Below are 19680 nucleotides of genomic sequence, written 5' to 3'. Positions count from 1 at the left end.
GGCGGCGCGGCCGGGCTGGAATGGGGACGGACCGCGGGCCGCGCCGCCATTGGCTGTTGGCGGTGCACCCGCCCCGGTGCTCCCCCAGCGCGGCGGCGGCGATGGCGGCGCGGGGCCGGTGCCCCGAGTGCGGCTCGGGCTCGCTGGTGGAGGACGCGCACTACGCGCAGCAGCAGCTGGTGTGTGCCGCCTGCGGCTGCGTCCTCTCCGAGGGGCTCCTCACCACCACCTACACCGACGAGGAGCATCTGAGGGGTGCGCTACCGGAACCGGGGCGGGGGGGGCAGGACCGAGCCGGCCCGAGCAGCGAAGCGCTCCGAGCTGTGTCTGTACCGGGCACTGTCGGGTCAGACCGGGCGGACCCCTCTCTCCATCCCCCCAAACACCAGCGGGGGTTTCCAGCCCACCCGCAGCAATTCCCGGCCAGGTTTGGCTTGGAGCCGGTGATGAGCTTTACATTTAATTGAATTGAAATTTTTAAATTTAAATTTAATGAATCTCTTATCGTTAAAAGGGATTATTAAAATCTCACTGGAATCTCTTAGAAAAGCTGGAAGTGCAGCAGAGCAGCCCTGAGGTTGTTGCTGGCTCTGTCTGGAGCTCAGAGGAGATCCACGATCTCACTTTTACCTGTTTTCAGTGCCCTCAAACAGCTCTGATTGCTGCAGTTCGGTTCTGTGGGCACCTGGTGGCCCCAAAACCAAATGTCTGCGTCCCTGCAGGACTGACAGACACTCTGCGTCCCTGCATTCCCTGCAGGACTGACAGATTTTCCCCTCCCTGCTTTCCAGAGGTCGCCTATTCCCAGAGCACGGGGCAGAAGGAACAGCTGAGCCGCTGCCTGCAGCGAGGTAAGAGAAACTCCCCGTCCTCCCGTTTGTTTCACCTCATTCTGCCAGTGAAAAATGCCAAAAACCCCTGGAACTGATCCAGGGGAGTGCCCTTGGTGCCTGCCTTGAGGGACTGAGAGGGACTTCAGTGTGTGCAGGGCTGGGTGAGTGCTGCTTGTTTTTGTCATCATTTTGTGTTGATTCAGTTGCTCCTCCACAGAAGCTTTAATAATAAAAGACAAGCTTTAATATAAAAAAGCTTTAATATAAAAAGAGCTTTAATAATAAAAGAAAAGCTTTAATATAAAAAAGAGCTTTAATATACAAAAAGCTTTAGTACAAAAAAAGCTTTAATTATAAAAGAAGCTTTAATATAAAAAACAGGGAATTGTGGAGATCCTGTGGGGGGCATTCCCTGGTTTTGGGAGACACAAGAAGCTTCCCTCCAAAAGCTGTTAGACCCCATTGGCTCCTTCCCTTGTCCTACATCTGTTCCTGTGTTTCTGAGCCACTCCTCCCCTATTCCCTGATGAGCCCTCACCTTTGTGAGAGCAGGGACAGCCCCCAGGGCCCTGTAGGGTGAAAGCTGCAGGGTGCTTTGTCTGGGTGTGGGTGCTTCCTCTGTGTGTGGGTGCTTTTTCTGTGCTTTCTTTGTGTGTGGGTGCTTCCTCTGTGTGGATACTTTTTCTGTGTGTGTGTGCAGGTGCTATTTCTGTGTGTGTGAGTGCTTTTTCTGTGGTTTCTGTGTGTGTGTGGGGGTGCTTTCCCTGTGTGTGTGGTTGCTTTCTCTGTGTGTGTGTTGCTGCTTTTTCGGTGCTTTCTCTGTGTGTGGTTGCTGGGACCTGAACATCTCACCTGAACCTCTCAGGTGATAAAAATACAGGTAAATATATACAAATAAAATCCAACTTGGCCGTCATTGGCCAATAAGTTAAAACAATTCACATGAAACAATCTCCAAACCACATTCCAAAGCAGCAAAACACAGGAGAAGCAAATGAGATAATTATTGTTTTCCTTTTTCTCTGAGGCTTCTCAGCTTCCCAGGAGAGAAATCCTGGCAAAGGGATTTGTGGTGGTGTTCACAGGAGTCTCAGGATGAGGGATGAAATGAGAATCTTGACTCCATGTTTCAGAAGGCTGATTTATCATTTTATGATATATACTTTATTAAAAGAAAATGATAAACTAAAAGAATAGAAGAAAGGATTTCATCAGAAGGCTTGAAAGGAAAGGGAAGGAATGACAATAAAATGATACAGGTAAAACATCTGTGGATATTATGCAAAAGTCCTTTTTGCCTCCTTACCCTGGGCTATGCCAGCAGCAACTCACACTGCTCCAAACGATTCTGAGCAGAAACTGAAATTCCTTTTCCCCCACAGGCATCCGGCGGGTGCAGGACCTCTGCAAGGTGCTCAAGCTGCCAGCAGCCTTTGAGGAAACGGCTGTGTCCTACTTCCAGAGGGCTCTGGAGCTGCCTGCCTTCCACCTGGTCAGCCTGGAGAAGAAGGAGCTGCTGGGGGGGTGCTGTGTGCTGGTGACGTGCCGGCAGCGCCGCTGGCCGCTGACCATGGGCACCGTGTGCTCCCTGCTCTACGCCAAGCAGGAGCTCTTTGCCAGCGTCTTCCTGAGCCTGCAGAGGGAGCTGGGGCTCTCTGTGCCCGCCCTGAGCCTGGCAGACCTGGTGACAACACACCTGAGCAGGTGAGGGGGCAGCCTTTGGTGGCTGGAGGGGATGGGGTGTGACAAAGACTGGCGTTTGTCCCTCCCTTGTCACAGCTGGGCTGTTGTCGCAGACATCTTTTCATTAAAAATCTTTCCTTAAGATTTTTTTCCTCCTGAGAAGCTGAGAGGCCTCAGGGACAGAATGTAAGCAATGGTTATCTGCTGCTGTGGGATGCAACAGGTGCATCTGTGATTGGCCTCATGTGGTTGTTTCTAATTAATGGCCAATCACAGTCAGCTGGCTTGTACAGAGAGTCTGAGGCAGCTGCCTTTGTTATCATTCTTTTCTTTTCTATTCTTAGCTTAGCCAGCCTTCTGAGATGAAACCTTTCCTTCTATTCTTTTTAGTATAGTTTTAATGTAATATATATCATAAAATACTAACTCAAGCCTTCTGAAACATGGAGTCAGATCCTCATCTCTTCCCTCATCCAAGAACCCCTGTGAACACCATCACAGGCTGTGATTCTCATCCTGCTCCATTCTCCTCACAGATTGCTCAGGGAGGCACCATGGATCAGGGAATCCCAGATCTCTGAGGTTGGAAAAGATCTCTGAGGCCAACCTGTGCCCGATGCCCAAATTGTCACCCAGCCCAGAGCACTGAGTGCCACCTCCAGGGATGGGGACACCACCCCCTCCCTGGCAGCAATTCCAGTGCCTGGGAACCTTTTCCATAAAGAAACTCCTCCTGGTGTCCTCAAGCAGCAGCCATGGCAGGAGCAGGGTGTGTCTTGGATTTTTGGGGTTCCCAGATGAAGTGAGGAATGAGGAATCTGGCTCCATGTTCTTAGAAGGCTGATTTATTATTCTATTCTATTCTATTCTATTCTATTCTATTCTATTCTATTCTATTCTATTCTATTCTATTCTATTCTATTCTATTCTATTCTATTCTATTCTATTCTATTCTACTATACTAAACTATACTAAAGAATACAGAAAGGATACAGACAGAAGGCTAAAAAGATAATAATGAAAACTCCTGACTCTCTCCTCAGAATCCAACACAGCTTGGCCATCATTGACCAATAAGTAAAAACAATTCACATGAAACAATCTCCAACCACATTCCAAAGCAGCAAAACACAGGAGAAACAAATTAGATAATATTGTTTTCCTTTTTCTCTGAGGCTTCTCAGCTTCCCAGGAGAGAAATCCTGGCAAAGGGATTTGTCGTGGTATTTGCAGGGGTCCCAGGATGAGGGAAGAGATGAGAATCTTGACTCCATGTTTCAGAAGGCTGATTTATTCTTTTATGTTAAATGTTATATTAAAAAAAAATGATATACTAAAAGAATAGAAGAAAAGATTTAATCAGAAGGCTTGAAAGGAAAGGAAAGAATGATAATAAAATCTTGTGACTCTCAGAGAGTCCAAGACAGCTGGACTGTGATGGGCCATTAATTAGAAACAACCAATCAAAGATGCTCCTGTTGCATTCCACAGCAGCAGATAATTATTGCTTTTCTTCTCTGAGGCTTCTCAGCTTCCCAGGACAGACTTTTCCAGCTTCCCAGGGATTTTCTCCCTAAAACGTGAAAATGACAGATGTGTTTGTCCCCGATGCTCCCCCTGACCGTGGCTCTTTCCCCCGCAGCTTCCGGCTGGTGCAGCCCAGTGCCAACATCCCTGGGCCCTTCCTGGAGGACAAGGAGCAGCTGGTGGCCCGGACCATGGCCATTGTGGAGCTGGCCAGTGCCACGTGGCTGGTGACCGGGCGGCACCCGGTGCCCGTGGTCACGGCCGCAGCGTTCCTGGCCTGGCAGTCCCTGCGGCCCGGCCCGCGCCTCTCGTGCCCCCTGGCACGGTTCTGCCGCCTGGCAGGGGTGGAGCTGCCCCCTCCAGCCCAGCTGAGGCTGAAGGAGCTGCTGGAGATCCTGCTGGCGATGGCCTCCCAGCTCTCCTGGCTGCGCGGCTTCCGCCTGGACAAGAAGACGGTGGTGAAGCACATCGGGGAGCTGCTGCAGCACCGACTGCTCCTGCTGAAACGTGCCTTCAGCCAGCAGGACGGGCTGGAGCAGCAGGGCACGGGCCTGGGCATGGGCTCTGAGAGCCAGGGGTGCCAGGGCTGTGTGAGCCAGGGCTCTGAGAGCCAGGAGTGCCAGGGCTCTGTGAGCCAGGAGTGCCAGGGCTCTGTGAGCCAGGGCTCTGAGAGCCAGGAGTGCCAGGGCTCTGTGAGCCAGGGGTGCCAGGGCTCTGTGAGCCAGGGCTCTGAGAGCCAGGAGTGCCAGGGCTCTGTGAGCCAGGGCTCTGAGAGCCAGGAGTGCCAGGGCTCTGAGAGCCAGGGGTGCCAGGGCTCTGTGAGCCAGGGCTCTGAGAGCCAGGAGTGCCAGGGCTCTGTGAGCCAGGGCTCTGAGAGCCAGGGGTGCCAGGGCTCTGTGAGCCAGGGCTCTGAGAGCCAGGAGTGCCAGGGCTCTGTGAGCCAGGGGTGCCAGGGCTCTGTGAGCCAGGGCTCTGTGAGCCAGGGGTGCCAGGGCTCTCTGAACCAGGGCTGTCAGGATAAGGACTCTGTGAATAAGGACTCCCCAGGCCAAGGCTCTGTGAGCCAGGGTTCTTTGAGCCAGGGGTGCCAGGATTCTGTGAGCCTGGGCTCCCTGGATAAGGACTCTGTGAATAAGAATCCCCCCAGCCAGGGCTGCCCAGCCCAGGGCTCTGTGGGCCCAGGCTCCCTGGGTAAGGACTCTGTGAATAACAACTCCCCAGCCCAGGCTCCCCCCAGCTCTCCTGCAGTGCCACAGCAGCAGGGCAGTCCCTGGGCAGGGCAGCAGCAGCAGAGGGGCACCCTGAGGCCCCTGCTGCCCCCCTGCCTCCTCCAGCCCAGGAAGAGGCTGCGGGCGGCGGCTCCGAGCGCTGCGGGCGCGGCCGTGACGGGCGATGAGCCCATCTCAGACAGCGAGATCGAGCAGTACCTGAGGAGCCCCGAGGAGATCAGAGCCTTCAGGAGGGCCAAGGCCTGGTCCTGAAGGTGTCCCTGGCCCAGAGGGACAATTTGGGGACCAGAAATGTGAAGCCCACCGGGGACAGAGCGATTGTGCTGCTGGGACGGTCGCCCAGGGAATGGGGCATTTTATGGAGTGACTGCTTCAGGTTATTTTACATTTCTGTTGTAAGTAAATAAAAGCACAAAAGGTGCCAGGTTTTCCAGGGCAGCCTCACCTTGGATTTCTCATTCTTCAGCAGAAAGTCTTTGTGAAGGTCAAACACTGCATTTGAACACAAAGTCTGAGAGAAATCACACAGTAGATCTTGGCAGATTGGCATATCTTTAATATATTAAACAAAACATATCTGCTAGAAACATTCTATTCATATAAAAATGCAAAAAAGACCCCTTTAAAGACATTTCTTTGGCATATTTCCCTCCCCTCCCCCCGGATATTGCAGGAAGCTCTGTTGATATGTCATTGGCTTGTAAACACACAAAGTGTAATTAAGAATACAAAGCTTTTTCTCTAATACTGTCACAATGCAGCAAGCAATAGAACCACGGGGCATCAGCCAGGCTGGGGAGAGGCTGCAGGAGCTGCAGGAAGGGTTTAAACTGTGTTAAATCCCAGGGACAATGAAATATTTAAACTTTTAACTGGGCAGAGAAGCCGAGGCAGGCAGGGAGTGGCAGGTTGGGCTCAGGGGTGCCCCAGCCCTGTGAGGTGAGTGGTTCCCAGGTGGGACCTATCCCCACTAAGTGCTTTTTTCCTCCCCTGGCTAGTGGCCCTACCAGCCCCACGACCCCTCGGAGGTAGCTATGTCATTAAACTCATTTGCAGGCGGGGGAAACTGAGGCAGGGGAGGCTGGAAAGGGCAGGGGAGGCACCAGGCTCCCACCTTCTTCCTCTGCAGCCTGGCTGGTTTACCTGTGTGCTGGGGAAAAAGGGGAAATTTGTTTTCCAATGGGAACAATAAGTGCTTATCCAGGTTCCAGCCCTTTGACCGTCCGAGGAAGGTCCCCAATTCCTTGGCATCGTTCTCTTGTGTTCCCAGGAATGCTCCCTGCTCCCCAGAACGGCCTCTGCCTTCCTAAGAGCAAGCCTAGGTATTTTCTGAGCTTGAAGCCTGGATTAAGGACACAGAGCTGCTCTGGGCCTCTCCCACCTCTTGGTTCTTTGGTGCTTTGGCACAGAGGGTCAGTCCTGGCAGCAGCACAGGTCTGCCAGCCCACCCCACTGCATGGCTTGAGCCTCTGAGGACTTGGGAGCATTTTCTGGCTGTGGTTTTAGTGTCTGGAGCCTTTCCAGGCCCTTATTTTAGTGTCTGGCATTAAAGCAGTGCAGACAATCACCTCACCTTGGAGCTGAGGCTCCTCTTACCTTGTGCTTGGCTTTGCAATATGGCTTTGGCACGGCGCAGCCCCCAGGGCTGGCACAGCAGGAACGTTCCAGAGGCAGCAGCTGCTCTCCAGAAGCAGTGTGCTCATCCTGGGGCTGTGTGCCTGCACGTGAAGGGCACTTGGAGTGGTCCCTCGGCGGGAATATTGCAGTCGTTGGCACCCGGGGCCGGGAGCGGGGCCCTGGCGTCACCTACGGCTCTGTCTATACATATATACATTCAATAATATAGCTTTGAAAAATAGACATTTCCTCTGTAGAATATAAAATAGCATTTTAGGATCAATCTCAAGTGACATGCAGGAGCGATTAAAGCACGGCTGCAATTCCTGCGCCGCTGCTGGAAAAGCTCGGGGCGATGGGTGGGCCCGGGGTCGCGCTGTGCCCCCCGGCTGTGCCGCCCATCCCTGCTAGTGCACGAGGAAAACGGGAAAACGCCGTCCGTCCGTCCGTCCGTCCGTCCTTCCCCACCTTCACACGGTGGTTTCGCTCTTCCACAGGCCGGTCTTCATGCCGGCCACGCTGTCAGCGCTGGCCAGGTTGATGTCGTACTTGCTGCCCTTGAGGCCGCCGTTGTGGCTGCCCACGTTGAGGGGGTACGAGCGCCGCTTCGCCTCCCTCTCAGCTCCACCCGGCCGCAGGTTGTCCCGGCTGCCGCTCCTCCGGCGAGCCTCGCTGATGTCGGCCATCCTCCTCCCTCCATCGCTGCCCTCCGAGGGGCTGGGCAGCGCATCCCCGTCCTGCGGCATCCCCATCCTGGCCGGGCTGGTCCTGCCGCTGGGGTAGCTCTCGGAGTGGCTGTTGTGGAGGCTGCCGCTCTCGCTGGACGGGTGCTCCGAGGGGCCCCGCAGCATTTTCAAGCGGTGATGCTTCCCGTCGCGGCACGGCTTCGTCCTGCCCCGGTGGCTCCTGCGGCCGTGCGCGTTGCTGCTGGGCCTGACGGGCTTCCCATCGGCAGCGTCCGGCTCCGGGCAGGGCGGCGGCCGCGATTCCGCCTGGCTCTGGGCTACCTGCAGGTTGGTGAGCTTGCAGCGGCCTCCGGCAGAGCCGGCGCTGCTGGGTGAGGAGGATGAGGAGGCTCCGGAGCGAGCGGCCTCCGGCTCGCAGCCGATGAAGACCTGCGAGCCATCCTCCGGCCCCAGCCCGGGGTGCACGTAGGCCTGCATGGGCAGCGCGTTGCGGTACGAGGGGCAGCACGAGAACCAGGAGCTGAGCACGTCCCGGCGGCGCAAGCAGTGATGGATGAAGATGAAGAGGCCCAGCGCCACGGCGGTGACGCCGTAGAGGCAGCTGAAGACGATGCTCAGGTACCAGCGCTGGGACACGGCCATGGCGCCGAACGTCCACAGGGCCACGTACAGGGCGTGGGTGGCCACCAGAGCCCAGAACTGCACCCGCAGGGAGTACACACCGTCCCCCTCAGGGCAGGGAGGCCCCGAGTTCAGCGTCACCGAGATGGAGCCAGAGTCTGTCAGGAGGTCACCGGCGGCTCCCAATCGCGGCGGGGGCTCCAGCGGTTCCGGGATGTCCTTCTGGTGCGAGGGGCGGCACTGGAGGCTGAGCCCGGCACAGAGGAAATAAATCCAGGTGACGAGCAGGATGAAGGCCACGGGGACGTAGAAGGCTCCCAGGCTGGGCCGCCACACCAGCCAGCAGCTGTGCGGGAGGAGAGGGGCTCTGAGTGGCCTGGAGCTGCTCAGAGGGCACCTCTGCCCTCATGGCAGGGCTCTCATAAGCTCACGAGCTATCCAGCCAAAGATGAGGTAAGTCGTAACAAGGTAAGCTGTAACAAGGTAAGTGTACTGCAAGGTGCACTTAGGCTACCAAGATGTAGCTTAAAAAAAAGCATTCAGCTTACACCTGAAAGATGTCTGCTAATACCAGATGGTCTCGATGCCAGATTCCCAGTGCCACCAGTTCCCTGCCCCAGCAGAGAGAGCCACCCGCTTGGGAGGGAGGAAGGGTTGAGCAGGGACACACTTACTAGGGGTTGTTGTCGTGGTAGTTTTGGATGTTGACAGCTGCTGTGATCCCACAGATGATGAGGGGGATCCCGCCGGCGATCAGGTAGAACCTGCGGGGAGGGGAAATGTCACTGCACACCTGGAGAGCTTGGGATGGTCTCATCCAGGGCAGCAAATCCCACCCCAGCCCCTTGAGCCTCTGAGGGCCTGATGGGGACTTTATTGATGAACTTATTTTGAAGTTGATGATGAACTTTCATTCCCATAAGGAGGTGAGGCTTTCTGTTCTGGAGTGGATGTAATTTGTTATTGGGATCAGGCTGATTAAGAAGGAAGTTTTGATTGTGCTGGGGGTATTTTTGAGGTCGTTGGATAGAAGAGGGAATAGGATGGAGGTGCAGAGGGTTGCTGGAGGTGGGGGCAGGGAGTCCATACCGCAGCATGGGTCTGGGGGCTGCCTGGGACGCGTCCCTGTCCGGCTGCTGCGGCGCCTTCCAGCTCAGCTCCTTGTAGAGCACTCGCGCCTTCACCGCCATCCAGAGCAGCGTGGAGAGCGACGAGTAGTGCAAGATGATGCCGACCTGCGGGAGGAGGCGGCGGTTGGCGCGGGGACGCCGCAGCGCCCCGGTGCCCGGTGCCCGTGCAGGGCTGGGCGCTACCCGGTACCCACGGCCTGGCACACGGCCCGGTAGCCGGTGAGGGTGATGCCTCCTGCGAAGACGGCGGCCGTCATGGCGATGTGGAAGCACAGGTTCAGCAGCATGTGCCAGCCCTTCCGCGGGATGAGGATGGTGCTGCAAGAGCGAGAGCACAGAGGGCACCTGTGAGATCCTACCTGTCCCTGAGTGAGCCATAAATGCTGCACCTGGGGGAGGCACCAGCAGCCTGCAGGGGATGTACAGGTAGGTGCATGCACACAGGTAAAGGAGCAGGACCCAGGGCCACTTGCAGAGCAGCACATTCTCTGAAAATGTGCTCCCTCACTGTCCCGAGAACCCCTGTCCTAAAGGGCCGTGTCACTGCATGGCCATGCCCACACACCTTCTCCTGGCTTGGGGAGAAGCACCTGGGGAGCTGGGGCACCTGGGGAGCTTCTCCTGCTGCCCACAGAGACCCCCAGCCCAGCGCCCAGAGCAGCAGCACAGGCACCAAACACTCCCTCACCCGTGGTGGACGATGTAGGTGATGATGGTGGTGAAGAGGCAGAGCAGCAGCACGGCCGTGCAGGTGTACATGGCCGGGTGCAGCACCTCCACAGCTCCTTGTGCCTCGCTGGGGAAGCCACTGAGCTCCTGCACAGCACAGCACAGCCCGTCAGAGCCCACAGAGCAGCCCTGTGCCCCTGACACCCCCACAATCACCCTCCCTCCTCCCCCTGGTGCTGTCCCCACGCCTACCATGAGCACGGCCACGTTGCTGAGGTGCCGGCAGTGCAGGGAGGTGACGTTGGGCTCACGGGCAGCCAGCTGGCACCCCTCAGCACTCCAGCCCCCCATGCCCCCCAGCACCTCGAAGTTCCAGTAGGCAGCCACGGGGTCCGTGCCCTCCCCGGGGTGTCGCAGGGACACGGCCACCGGCTCGGACAGGTTCCCCACTCCACAGCCATCTGCAGCCACAGAAAACCAGCTCAGCAGGACAAGTGACACCCCTCCACCTGCACCCCAGAGGGGCTGGGCACAGGGGACATCCCACACATTGCCACCTCCCCGTGAGGACCCCAGGGACGGCTCAGCACCATCACAAAGCTCCAGGGAGCCCCACGGGGCACCCCAAGCAGCAGCACAATGCCCCAGGAGCCCCACGGGGCACCCCAAGCACCAGCACAATGCCCCAGGAGCCCCACGGGGCACCCCGAGCCCCCCACCATGCCGCCCTTACAGGTCCCAGCGTAGATGACCGGCGTGGCCACGCTGCGGCGTTTGCCATCGTCGGCCAGGCGCGAGGAGTTGCCGGTGCTGCAGAAGAGTTTCCCGTTTCGGAACACCAGCAGCTGGAGCTTGCAGTCGGCCCCGCGTGTGGCTGGGGTGGGGCTGGAGAACAGGGTGGGCGGCAGCTGGATGGAGGCCAGGGCGATGCTGTTCTGCGGGTGCAGGCACTGGTGAGCACCCCGAGCCCCCCAACCCCAGCCCCTCGACCCCCCCGATTAAAAAGGAAGCTTTAACTGTGTTTGTGATTGTGCTGGGGGTGTTTCTGAGGTTTAGGACTAGTGAGAGGTCCATGGCTTTCGCTTGGATTTGCACCAAAATGAGTGGCTCCTAAAACCATTGGATTACTATTATCCTTTGAAAGTGAGGAGACTGAGGTTTTATACTCAGATACAAGAGTTAGCAGTTCTGGCTGGTTTTACCTCTCCTCGGCAGGTAAGAAGGGTTCAACTTCTATTTTTAGAGTCAAGGTCGAATGTTTTGGTTAAAACTATACTTGCACATGGGGATGCTGGAGATTAGTTTGGGTTTAAGGATTAGAACCATCGTGGGGATTATGTGGAGGGCTATGAGGAGATGTTCCCGTGTGGAGGAGTTTTGGATTGATGTGATGTGGGTAGGGAGGGTACCTACAAGCACAGCCCCTGACCCCAAGCCCCCAAGCCCATCCCCTCGACCCCAGCCCCCAAGCCCAGCCCCCCAAGCCCATTCCTTGATGTGGAAGCTGCTCAGGGACATGTCTGTTTGGGGGTGATTATGGAGTGATGATGACAGTTGATTATTGTTTTTGATACTAAGAAATATAGAGGAAGGCCAATTGAAGGTGATTGATGACAAGTGATTTGGAAAATGTAGGGATGATATATGGTCTAATGATTTGAGAAAAAAAAATTTTGTCACAAATTTCGTTCCCGTACCTTGATGTGGAAGCTGCTCAGGGAGATGTTGGGGCGCCCCGTGGTGCAGCGCAGCCGGAGCTGCTGGTCAGGGGTGGGCTCTGCCCCTCGCTCGGCCTGGGGGGGCCGTCCTGGGGGGCTGGGGGTCCCATCCCACCGCTGGAAGGCCACGCAGCTCAGCCCCACGTAGCTCTCGGGCTTCACCACGTACGCCTCGAAGGCGATGTTGCGAGAGTTCTGCCAGCACCACGGAGAGATCGTCAGCCCTGGCATGGGCACAGAGCCCCTGGCATGGCCTGAGACCCCACCCAGCCCCCTGTGCTCCCCCTCACCACTGCCATGTGCTGGGAGTTGCTGCCCAGCGTGTGCGCCGCGATCCTCTCCAGGGAGCGCACGATGCTGGTGCAGGCCTTCTCCTCCTTCTGGGACATCCACAGGATGTGGTCGTCCACCAGCATGATGTTGCTGGCCATCTCCACGATCACTTCTGTCAGCTGGGGACAGCAAGCAGCTCTGCAAAGAGCTACCGCCGTCCCCCGAGGAAACACCCCAATTCACGCTTTTCTGCCCCAAAACCACCAGGCTGCACTGGGGCAGGCAGGGGACACCCGCAGTGCTCCTTACCTGCTTGATTTGATCCACATAACCAATAAACTTCTCGATCATCTGGGCCACGTAGAGGACGTCAACCATGTCTGAGAAGTTGGCCGCCTCGGCCGTGTAGACGCGGAGCTGGTGAGCCAGGGTCAGGGCGTTGGAGGCGTTGATGGGCATCTGCAGGGTGGCACGGCCACGGTGCGTCACTGGGGGCTCACTGGGGCTCACAGCCGAGCCCCCGGGCCCCCCACTCACCAGCACGAAGGTGTAGAGCACGCGGGTGATGTCGTTGGTGTAGAGGCAGTGGGAGTAGTCGCCGTCCTCCCAGCGCCCGGTGCGGTCGCAGCGCCGCCACGCCTGCTTCTCGCCCGCCGCGCCCGCGCCCGCCGGCCCCGCGGCGAACGGGTGCTGCAGGCAGGGCTGGAAGGCCGTGATCCCCGCCAGGGTGCGGGGCCACCTGCAGTGGGCACCACACGGTGACCCCGGGGCAGCCCTGCCCCGAGCCTGCTCCCCCCGTGCTGCCCCTGTGCGCCAGTGTGATGTAATGCCCCGTTTCAGTCATCCTGGTTCTTTGCCCAGGTGTGCCAATACCCTCTCCCTTCCCCTCCCTTGCTTAGAGCTGTCTGTCAATCCTGGCATTCCAGCAAGGGCATGGAGTGATTGGCAAAGTTCAAAAGATGCCTCTCAGCCCTGGGGACATTGGGCCATCTGGTGTCTCTTTCTCGGCTGTTTTTATGGCCTGGAAAGGCTCGGGGTGACCTTGGGCAGCCCGTGCTCCAAGGGACGAAAAGAGTCTTCAGGTGTTTTCTCGGTCTTCAGTGTTTATTAGTTTTTATCTACAAGATTTTCTCTCGGCCCGACAGAGGTCTGCACAGCAGCCAGCCATGAGCACACTGAGAGCCCCCGGGGTGGTCACTTATCTTTATACCCAAAACTACGTATAAGATATTTACCTATTTTCCCCAATACCTTTCACCCTTATTGACCAGTGCACTTTTAGTAAGAACCAATCCCAAAGTGCCACCACCACCACAGAAGATGGAGGCCAAGAAGAAGAAGAAGAAGGACAGGACACGCCCCAGTTCCTCCATCTTACTTCTCCAGACCCCCCTGTACAGAAATCCTAAACCCTGTGTTTCACACTCTAATTAACCCATCCCTTCACCATTTATCCCAGTGAGATCCTCCCATCCTCATACAGGTGTCGTGTCCCGTTCAGGATCAAAGTCCAGCCACCAGACACTTCTGGCAACATCCCAGGACCTCCGAGCCCCCCAAGAGTGGTCTCGGTGACTCGGCACATCAGTCCTGAGGTGCTGAGATCCCACAATCTGGGTGTCATTTGTCCCCTGAGACTTCCCCCTACCTTACCTGGTTGGTGGGATCCCTATCCCTTCCCTCCCCTCTCCTCTCCCTGGGGTTAAAACCCTTCCCTCTCCCTGGGGTTAAAAGACACAGCAACCACGCGGTTTTGTGCGAGGGAGAGGTTAATGGCACACCTGGGGAAAGAACCAGGATGACTGAAACAGGCCATTAACATCACACCGCAACACCACAGCACCCTCAGCGCTCCTGGGCTCTGGGGATGCTGATGTGGTGCTCCCCCAAACCCCCCCACCCTCTCCATGCCCGTATCTTGCTCGGCTCCGGCAGCACCGGGGAAGCAGCGGGCAGTGGGGGGCACTGCTAATTGAATCCACATTGCGTGTGCCAGTAATTTATATTCCGTAAGGGCCCCGCCGGGGTTACGGCGGCCGCCCGGAGCCTTTCGTCTCGTGCCAGAGAAATTCCAACACCTCTGCTGCTGGAGCCAGGCTGCGCCGCCGGCACGGGAAGCCCTTCAAAAGCCGCCCCGTTAATCGCTACCAGACGCGCGGTCACCTGCGGCCAGCGGGGCCCCGCACGCACCGCTCACCCTCCGTGTGTCCCCCCTGCCGCCACACCTGTGCCACCCAGGGCCTCACCTGAAGTCCCCGCGGTTGTTGGTGACCCTCTCGGCGGGGCAGTAGGATGCAGAGGTCTCCAGCACCACGATCTCCACCTTCTTGCTGACGTTGCCCTGCGAGGTGGACACGGCGCATTCCCACTCGCCGTTGGCGGAGACGTGGATGTTGGAGAGGATGAGCTCGCTGTGGGCACAGGAGAGGGGCTGGCACGGTGATCCCCCAGGCTTGGGGACAGGGGGACACAGGCCATGGAGCACCAAAGGTGCCCACCCTGTGCAGCCCACCCACAGCACTCTGTACCTGACCCCAGCTGGGGGCTCTGTGCAAATCACAAACAGGACAGGACTGCTGGGAACGTGCCTTGAGCTGTTTGATTTTCCAGCATCAGGCTCATTCCATGGTTATGACAATGGGAAGATGCCACCAGCTCACATCCCAGGCAGCAGACCAAGAACTTAATGGTACAACTCACTTTATGAGTTTTTTGACCAATCACACCAAGCAAAAGCACATTGACAGTAGTTCTATCCGACCCCTATAAGCACACATGATTAAAACAAGGCTTGCTTATTTCAAATACAATACCTGCTTGTGAGCCTTAAAACACAAGGCACAGAGCTCCATTATTAAGCTTCAACCTTCCTAATATCTCGCTAGATAAACTTTTCTGTAGCTTAGAGAGTTATTCTAGATAAGGGTTAATATACAGATTACTGTTTTACTTGTCCTTGCTTTTCTACAGTAAATAATTATTATTTACTATAATTCTCTTAAATAATTTTTCTGCTGACCTGTCTGATGGCTGCTGCTTAGCTCTAATCACAGTTCTGCTGTGTCTGAGGCCTGCCTTCTGCAGCTTTCCCAAAACCCTCTGATTTTGTGGATTCCCACAGGTACCCACACACCCGTGACTCCCGCGGTCATCTCCATTCCCTTATCATCGCTATCTCAATCCCAATTCCATCTCCATCCCGAAGCAAGGGAACGGTGGCAATCCCGGCCCCACCCCTGACCTGGTGATGAAGGTGCAATCATGGATGAGACTCTCCTCCACGATGACACCCGTCTGCTCGTCCTCCCGCACGGGCTGCCGGTTGTGGAACCAGCGGATCTGCGTGCTGTTGTCCAGGTAGGTGGCCGTGCACTGGAAGGGCAGCCGGTCGCCCTGGAACACCACCTGGCGCAGCGACGGGATCAGCTGGTGCGTGTGCAGCTCCGGGGCTCCCGCTGCGGGGGACACAGGTGAGCCCGCGCCGCCGCCGCCGCCGCCGTCCCCCGCCCCGGCCCCGGCTCACCGCAGCGGAGCTGCCCGTCCCGCGCCCCTCGCAGCGCCACGCCGCGCAGCTGCCCGGGGAAGGCGCACGCCGTGCGCTCCGACAGCTGCGCCGGCCGCTCGCGGGCCCAGCGCAGCACCCAGCGCAGGTTGCAGTCGCACGTCAGGTACTCGGTGGCGAAGTCCCTGCAAGGGGATGGTGGCACTGAGAGCCTCGGCAGGGTGGCAAAGTCCAGGCGAGGCGTGGTGGCACTGGAGGGCTGGGGGACCCACCCACCCAGGATGGTGGCACCGCGGGGCCTGACACACTCGGCAGGGTGGCACAGTCCCTGCAAGGGATGGTGGCACTGCAGGGCTGGGGGACCCGCCCACCCAGGATGGTGGCACTGCGGGGCCTGACACACTCGGCAGGGTGGCACAGTCCCTGCAAGGGATGGTGGCACTGCAAGGCCTGAGACCCTCAGGAGGGTGGCAAAGCAAGGGGATGCTGTCATTGTAGGGCTGGGGCATCTATGGGCCCTGAGACCCTTGGCAAGGTGGCAAAGTCCCTGCAAGGGATGGTGGCACTGAGACCCTTGGCAGGGTGGCACAGTCCCTGCAAGGCATGGTGTCACCGCAGGGCAGGGGCAACCACCAGCCCTGAGACCCTTGGCAAGGTGGCAAAGTCCCTGCAACGGATGGTGGCACTGAGACCCTTGGCAGGGTGGCAAAGTCCCTGCAAGGGATGGTGGCACTGAGACCCCTGGCAGGGTGGCAAAGTCCCTGCAAGGGATGGTGGCACTGCAGGGTGGCAAAGCAAGGAGATGGTGTCACTGCAGGGCAGGTCAACCACTGGCACTGAGACCCCCAGCAAGGTGACAAAGTCCCTGCAAGGGATGGTGGCACTGCAGAGCTGGGGGACCCACCCACCCAGGATGGTGGCACTGCGGGGCCTGAGACCCTTGGCAGGGTGGCAAAGCAAGGGGATGGTGTCACTGCAGGGCAGGGGTAACCATGGGACATCTGCCAGCCCTGAGACCCTTGGTAAGGTGGCAAAGCCCCTGCAAGGGATGGTGTCACTGAGACCCTCGGCAGGGTGGCACAGTCCCTGCAAGGGATGGTGGCACTGCAGGGCCTGAGACCCTCGGCAGGGTGAAGAGCAAGGGGATGGTGGTGAAGCAAGGGGATGCTGTCACTGCAGGGCTGGGGCACCCATGGGCCCTGAGAGCCTCGGCAGGGTGGCACAGTCCTTGCAAGGGATGGTGGCACTGCAGGGCCTGAGACCCTTGGCAAGGTGGCAAGCAAGGGGATGGTGGTGAAGCAAGGGGATGGTGGCACTGCAGGGTAGGGCAACCGCTGGCTCTGAGATGCTCAGGAGGGTGGCAAAGTCCCTGCAAGGGATGGTAGGGATGGTGTCACTGCAGGGCCTGAGACCCTCAGGAGGGGTCACTGCAGGGATGGTGTCACTGCAGGGCTGGGGCACCCACAGGCCCTGAGACCCTCAGAAGAGTGGCAAAGCAAGGGGATGGTGGCAAAGCAAGGGGATGGTGGCAAAGCAAGGGGATGGTGTCACCCACCGGCCCTGAGACCCTCAGCAGGGCCCCCCTCTCCCCGGGCACTGAAATCCCAGGGCACCAACTCACACAACTTTCAGCGAGGGGAGCTCGTCAAAAACACCGGGCGGGAGGCTGGAGAAGATGTTTCCAGACATGTTCCTGTGAAATGGGAGAGAGAGATGGCATGGAGGTGGCCAGGGGGCTGCTGCTGGGAGAGGGGACACCTGTGGGGACACCAGGGACACCCCCTGGCTCTCAGGAGATGTGACAGGGCTGGCCAGGATGTCCCCAGGGAGCCACTTACAGCCGGAGGAGGTTGTGGAGGCCCTGGAAGACGCTGGCACTGAGGCAGCCGATGCGGTTGTTGGAGAGGTCCCTGCCGAGAGAGCGGAGGGGCCATCAGGGCTGGGGGTGCCCCACTGTCCCCGCTGTTGTCCCCAGGGCCAGCCCCAGCACTTACAGCCGCTTCAGCTCGGGGAGGCCGAGGAAGGCGCCGGGCTGCACTGTGCTGATCAGGTTGTTCTTCAGGTCCCTGGGGGAGACAGGCACAGTTCTGGGGGTGTTTTGGGGAGCCCCATCTCCAGGAGACACAGCTCTGAGAGCATGAGCACACCCATGGGGTGCCACCCCCACCCCATCCCCTCCATTGTTGGGGAAGATGGAACAGGAAAGCCTTATCAATATGATTGCCTGGCAAAAGATTTTGAGAATATAGAAATTATAAGTGAGATTGAAATGAAAGCAAGCTTTGAGATCCCTCAGATACTGAACAACTGGAAAACAATGGTGTGGCTGGCTGAAGGTGATCCCCTTTGGATGGAACAACACCCTCTGCTTGCAGACAGCTCCAAGGCTCAGAGCAGACCCTACAGCTTGGCAGAAGGGCCCAAAGAGGAGTTTTTAGGGTTTAAAATGTAACACAGGATGGTAATGTAATGATTCTTATAGGCTGTATGTAAACGCTGTAGGATTTGTATCTTGTACTGGATTGGTTAGTGAGAATCAGAATATTCAACACAGAAGATTTATTGGATTGTAAGGGGAAATTCACTCTCTTACCCTCTCACCCTCTCCACCCCTCTCTTCTCTCAGACCTGCTCCAGCTGTGCCTGGCAGCTCCCAGCAGGGCCCTTTGCAATAAACCCCAAATTCCAAGCCCTGGCTGCAGAGATCTCTCATCTCCACCCATCCCCACCATCCTACCCGCGATGCTCCCACACTCCACGGTGCTGCCCATCCCCTGCGAGGCCTTCGAGCAGCTTTCCATCCCATTTCTCTCTCGTTATCCCTCCGAGAGACTCAGGGAAGGGGCGTCCCGGGGGGATGCCAGCCCATGGGTGCCCTGTGGGTGTCCCCGCACGCTGGCACCAGCCCCACATTGCTTCCTCCCGCCGGCTTATCTCCCCTGTGCGCGATAAGAGCACAGCCCCTGACAGCTCCTTGGAGCAATTAGCCTGATTACAGGCGCACATCTAATCAGGGGTTCGCCTGGCAGCACTGGAGGCATCATGGGCAGCACTGGTGGCATCGGCCACTCTGGGCACCCCTGCGACCCGCGGCAGCTTCTGCTGAGCACCGGGGATGTCCGGGAGAGGAAATGGGACCCGTGTGGAGCCGTGTTGGTTTATTGCTCCTCGCTGGGTCTCTGCAGCTCTGGGGACACCCCGTGAGGCACAGCCCCCAAGCGGGATGGGGAGCCGGGGTGCGAGGGGCAGAGACACGAGAGGGGCCCCTCGGCCGGAGGAGACGCAGCCGGGGCACCCCGGCCCTCTCGGCTGATGCCAGAGCCCTGCCCAGCACGGCCGCCGCTCCCGGACAGACAGACAGACAGACAGACGGCCGCCCTGGGCAGGCAGGTGCGCACAGGTGAGCGCTGGTGCTGAAGGAACAGCTCCGCTCTCACCTGCACCGCCACCTGCACCCGCAGGAGTGTCCTTGCCATAAACCCCGTCCTGCAATTCCCATCCTGCAAACCCCATCCTGCAATCCTGCAAACCCCCATCCTGCAATTCCCATCCTGCAAACCCCATCCTGCAATCCTGCAATCCCCCATCCTGCAATCCTGCAAACCCCCTTCCTGCAAACCCCCAACTCATAAACCCCCTTCCTGCAAATCCCCGTCCTGCAATTCCCATCCTGCAATCCCCCATCCTGCAAACCCCCTTCCTGCAAACCCCCAACTCACAAACCTCCTTCCTGCAAACCCCCATCCTGCAAACTCCATCCTGCAAACCCCCATCCTGCAATTCCCATCCTGCAAATCCCCATCCTGCAAACGCCATCCTGCAATTCCCATCCTGCAATTCCCATCCTGCAATCCCCCATCCTGCAATCCTGCAAACTCCATCCTGCAAAGCCCCAACTCATAAACCCCCTTCCTACAAATCCCCATCCTGCAATTCCCATCCTGCAATTCCCATCCTGCAAACCCCCATCCTGCAAACCCTCATCCTGCAAAATCCCCATCACACAAACCTCATCCTGCAAACCCCATCCTGCAAACTCCATCCTGCAAATCCCCAACTCACAAACCCCCATCCTGCAAACCCCCATCCTGCAATTCCCATCCTGCAAACTCCATCCTGCAAACTCCATCCTGCAAACCCCCATCCTGCAAACCCCCATCCTGCAAACCCCCTTCCTGCAATTCCCATCCTG

General features: G+C 57.7%; 2 protein-coding genes across 2 annotated transcripts in view; one reads left to right on the top strand and one right to left on the bottom strand.

Annotated features, from left to right (window-relative positions):
• The first annotated feature begins 101 nt into the window (after positions 1-101).
• BRF2 (BRF2 RNA polymerase III transcription initiation factor subunit) lies at positions 102-5701 on the top strand. The gene is made up of 4 exons (XM_063175111.1): positions 102-255; positions 792-851; positions 2216-2537; positions 4159-5701. The coding sequence occupies exons 1-4, from the start codon at positions 102-104 to the stop codon at positions 5522-5524; spliced, it is 1902 nt and encodes a 633-aa protein (XP_063031181.1). The 3' UTR covers positions 5525-5701.
• Positions 5702-5805: 104 nt separating this feature from the next.
• ADGRA2 (adhesion G protein-coupled receptor A2) overlaps positions 5806-19680 on the bottom strand; it is a 28087-nt gene continuing 14212 nt past the window's right edge. Inside the window, exons 3-19 of the mRNA XM_063175110.1 lie at positions 17483-17554; positions 17327-17398; positions 17110-17181; positions 15510-15673; positions 15228-15441; positions 14233-14397; positions 12524-12725; positions 12296-12445; positions 12004-12165; positions 11693-11908; positions 10729-10930; positions 10248-10456; positions 10015-10142; positions 9521-9644; positions 9286-9431; positions 8871-8960; positions 5806-8542 (exon numbers count right to left, since the gene is read on the bottom strand). Of these exons, the coding sequence (XP_063031180.1) occupies positions 7360-8542; positions 8871-8960; positions 9286-9431; positions 9521-9644; positions 10015-10142; positions 10248-10456; positions 10729-10930; positions 11693-11908; positions 12004-12165; positions 12296-12445; positions 12524-12725; positions 14233-14397; positions 15228-15441; positions 15510-15673; positions 17110-17181; positions 17327-17398; positions 17483-17554 (3571 nt within the window). The 3' untranslated portion in view covers positions 5806-7359. The remainder of the gene's footprint in view (positions 8543-8870; positions 8961-9285; positions 9432-9520; positions 9645-10014; positions 10143-10247; positions 10457-10728; positions 10931-11692; positions 11909-12003; positions 12166-12295; positions 12446-12523; positions 12726-14232; positions 14398-15227; positions 15442-15509; positions 15674-17109; positions 17182-17326; positions 17399-17482; positions 17555-19680) is intronic.

Source organism: Melospiza melodia, chromosome 23 (genome assembly GCF_035770615.1).
Source record: "Melospiza melodia melodia isolate bMelMel2 chromosome 23, bMelMel2.pri, whole genome shotgun sequence".
Taxonomy (NCBI): domain Eukaryota; kingdom Metazoa; phylum Chordata; class Aves; order Passeriformes; family Passerellidae; genus Melospiza; species Melospiza melodia.
Note: the sequence above shows the minus strand (reverse complement) of the source record. Positions and strands in the feature narration are given on the sequence as shown.

Excerpts from the sequence above, each read along its gene's own strand:
- BRF2 (XM_063175111.1), top strand. The coding sequence starts at position 102 with ATGGCGGCGCGGGGCCGGTGCCCCGAGTGCGGCTCGGGCTCGCTGGTG. Across the intron at positions 852-2,215 it reads GAGCCGCTGCCTGCAGCGAG|GCATCCGGCGGGTGCAGGAC; the intron begins GTAAGAGAAACT and ends TTTCCCCCACAG. Across the intron at positions 2,538-4,158 it reads GTGACAACACACCTGAGCAG|CTTCCGGCTGGTGCAGCCCA; the intron begins GTGAGGGGGCAG and ends TTTCCCCCGCAG.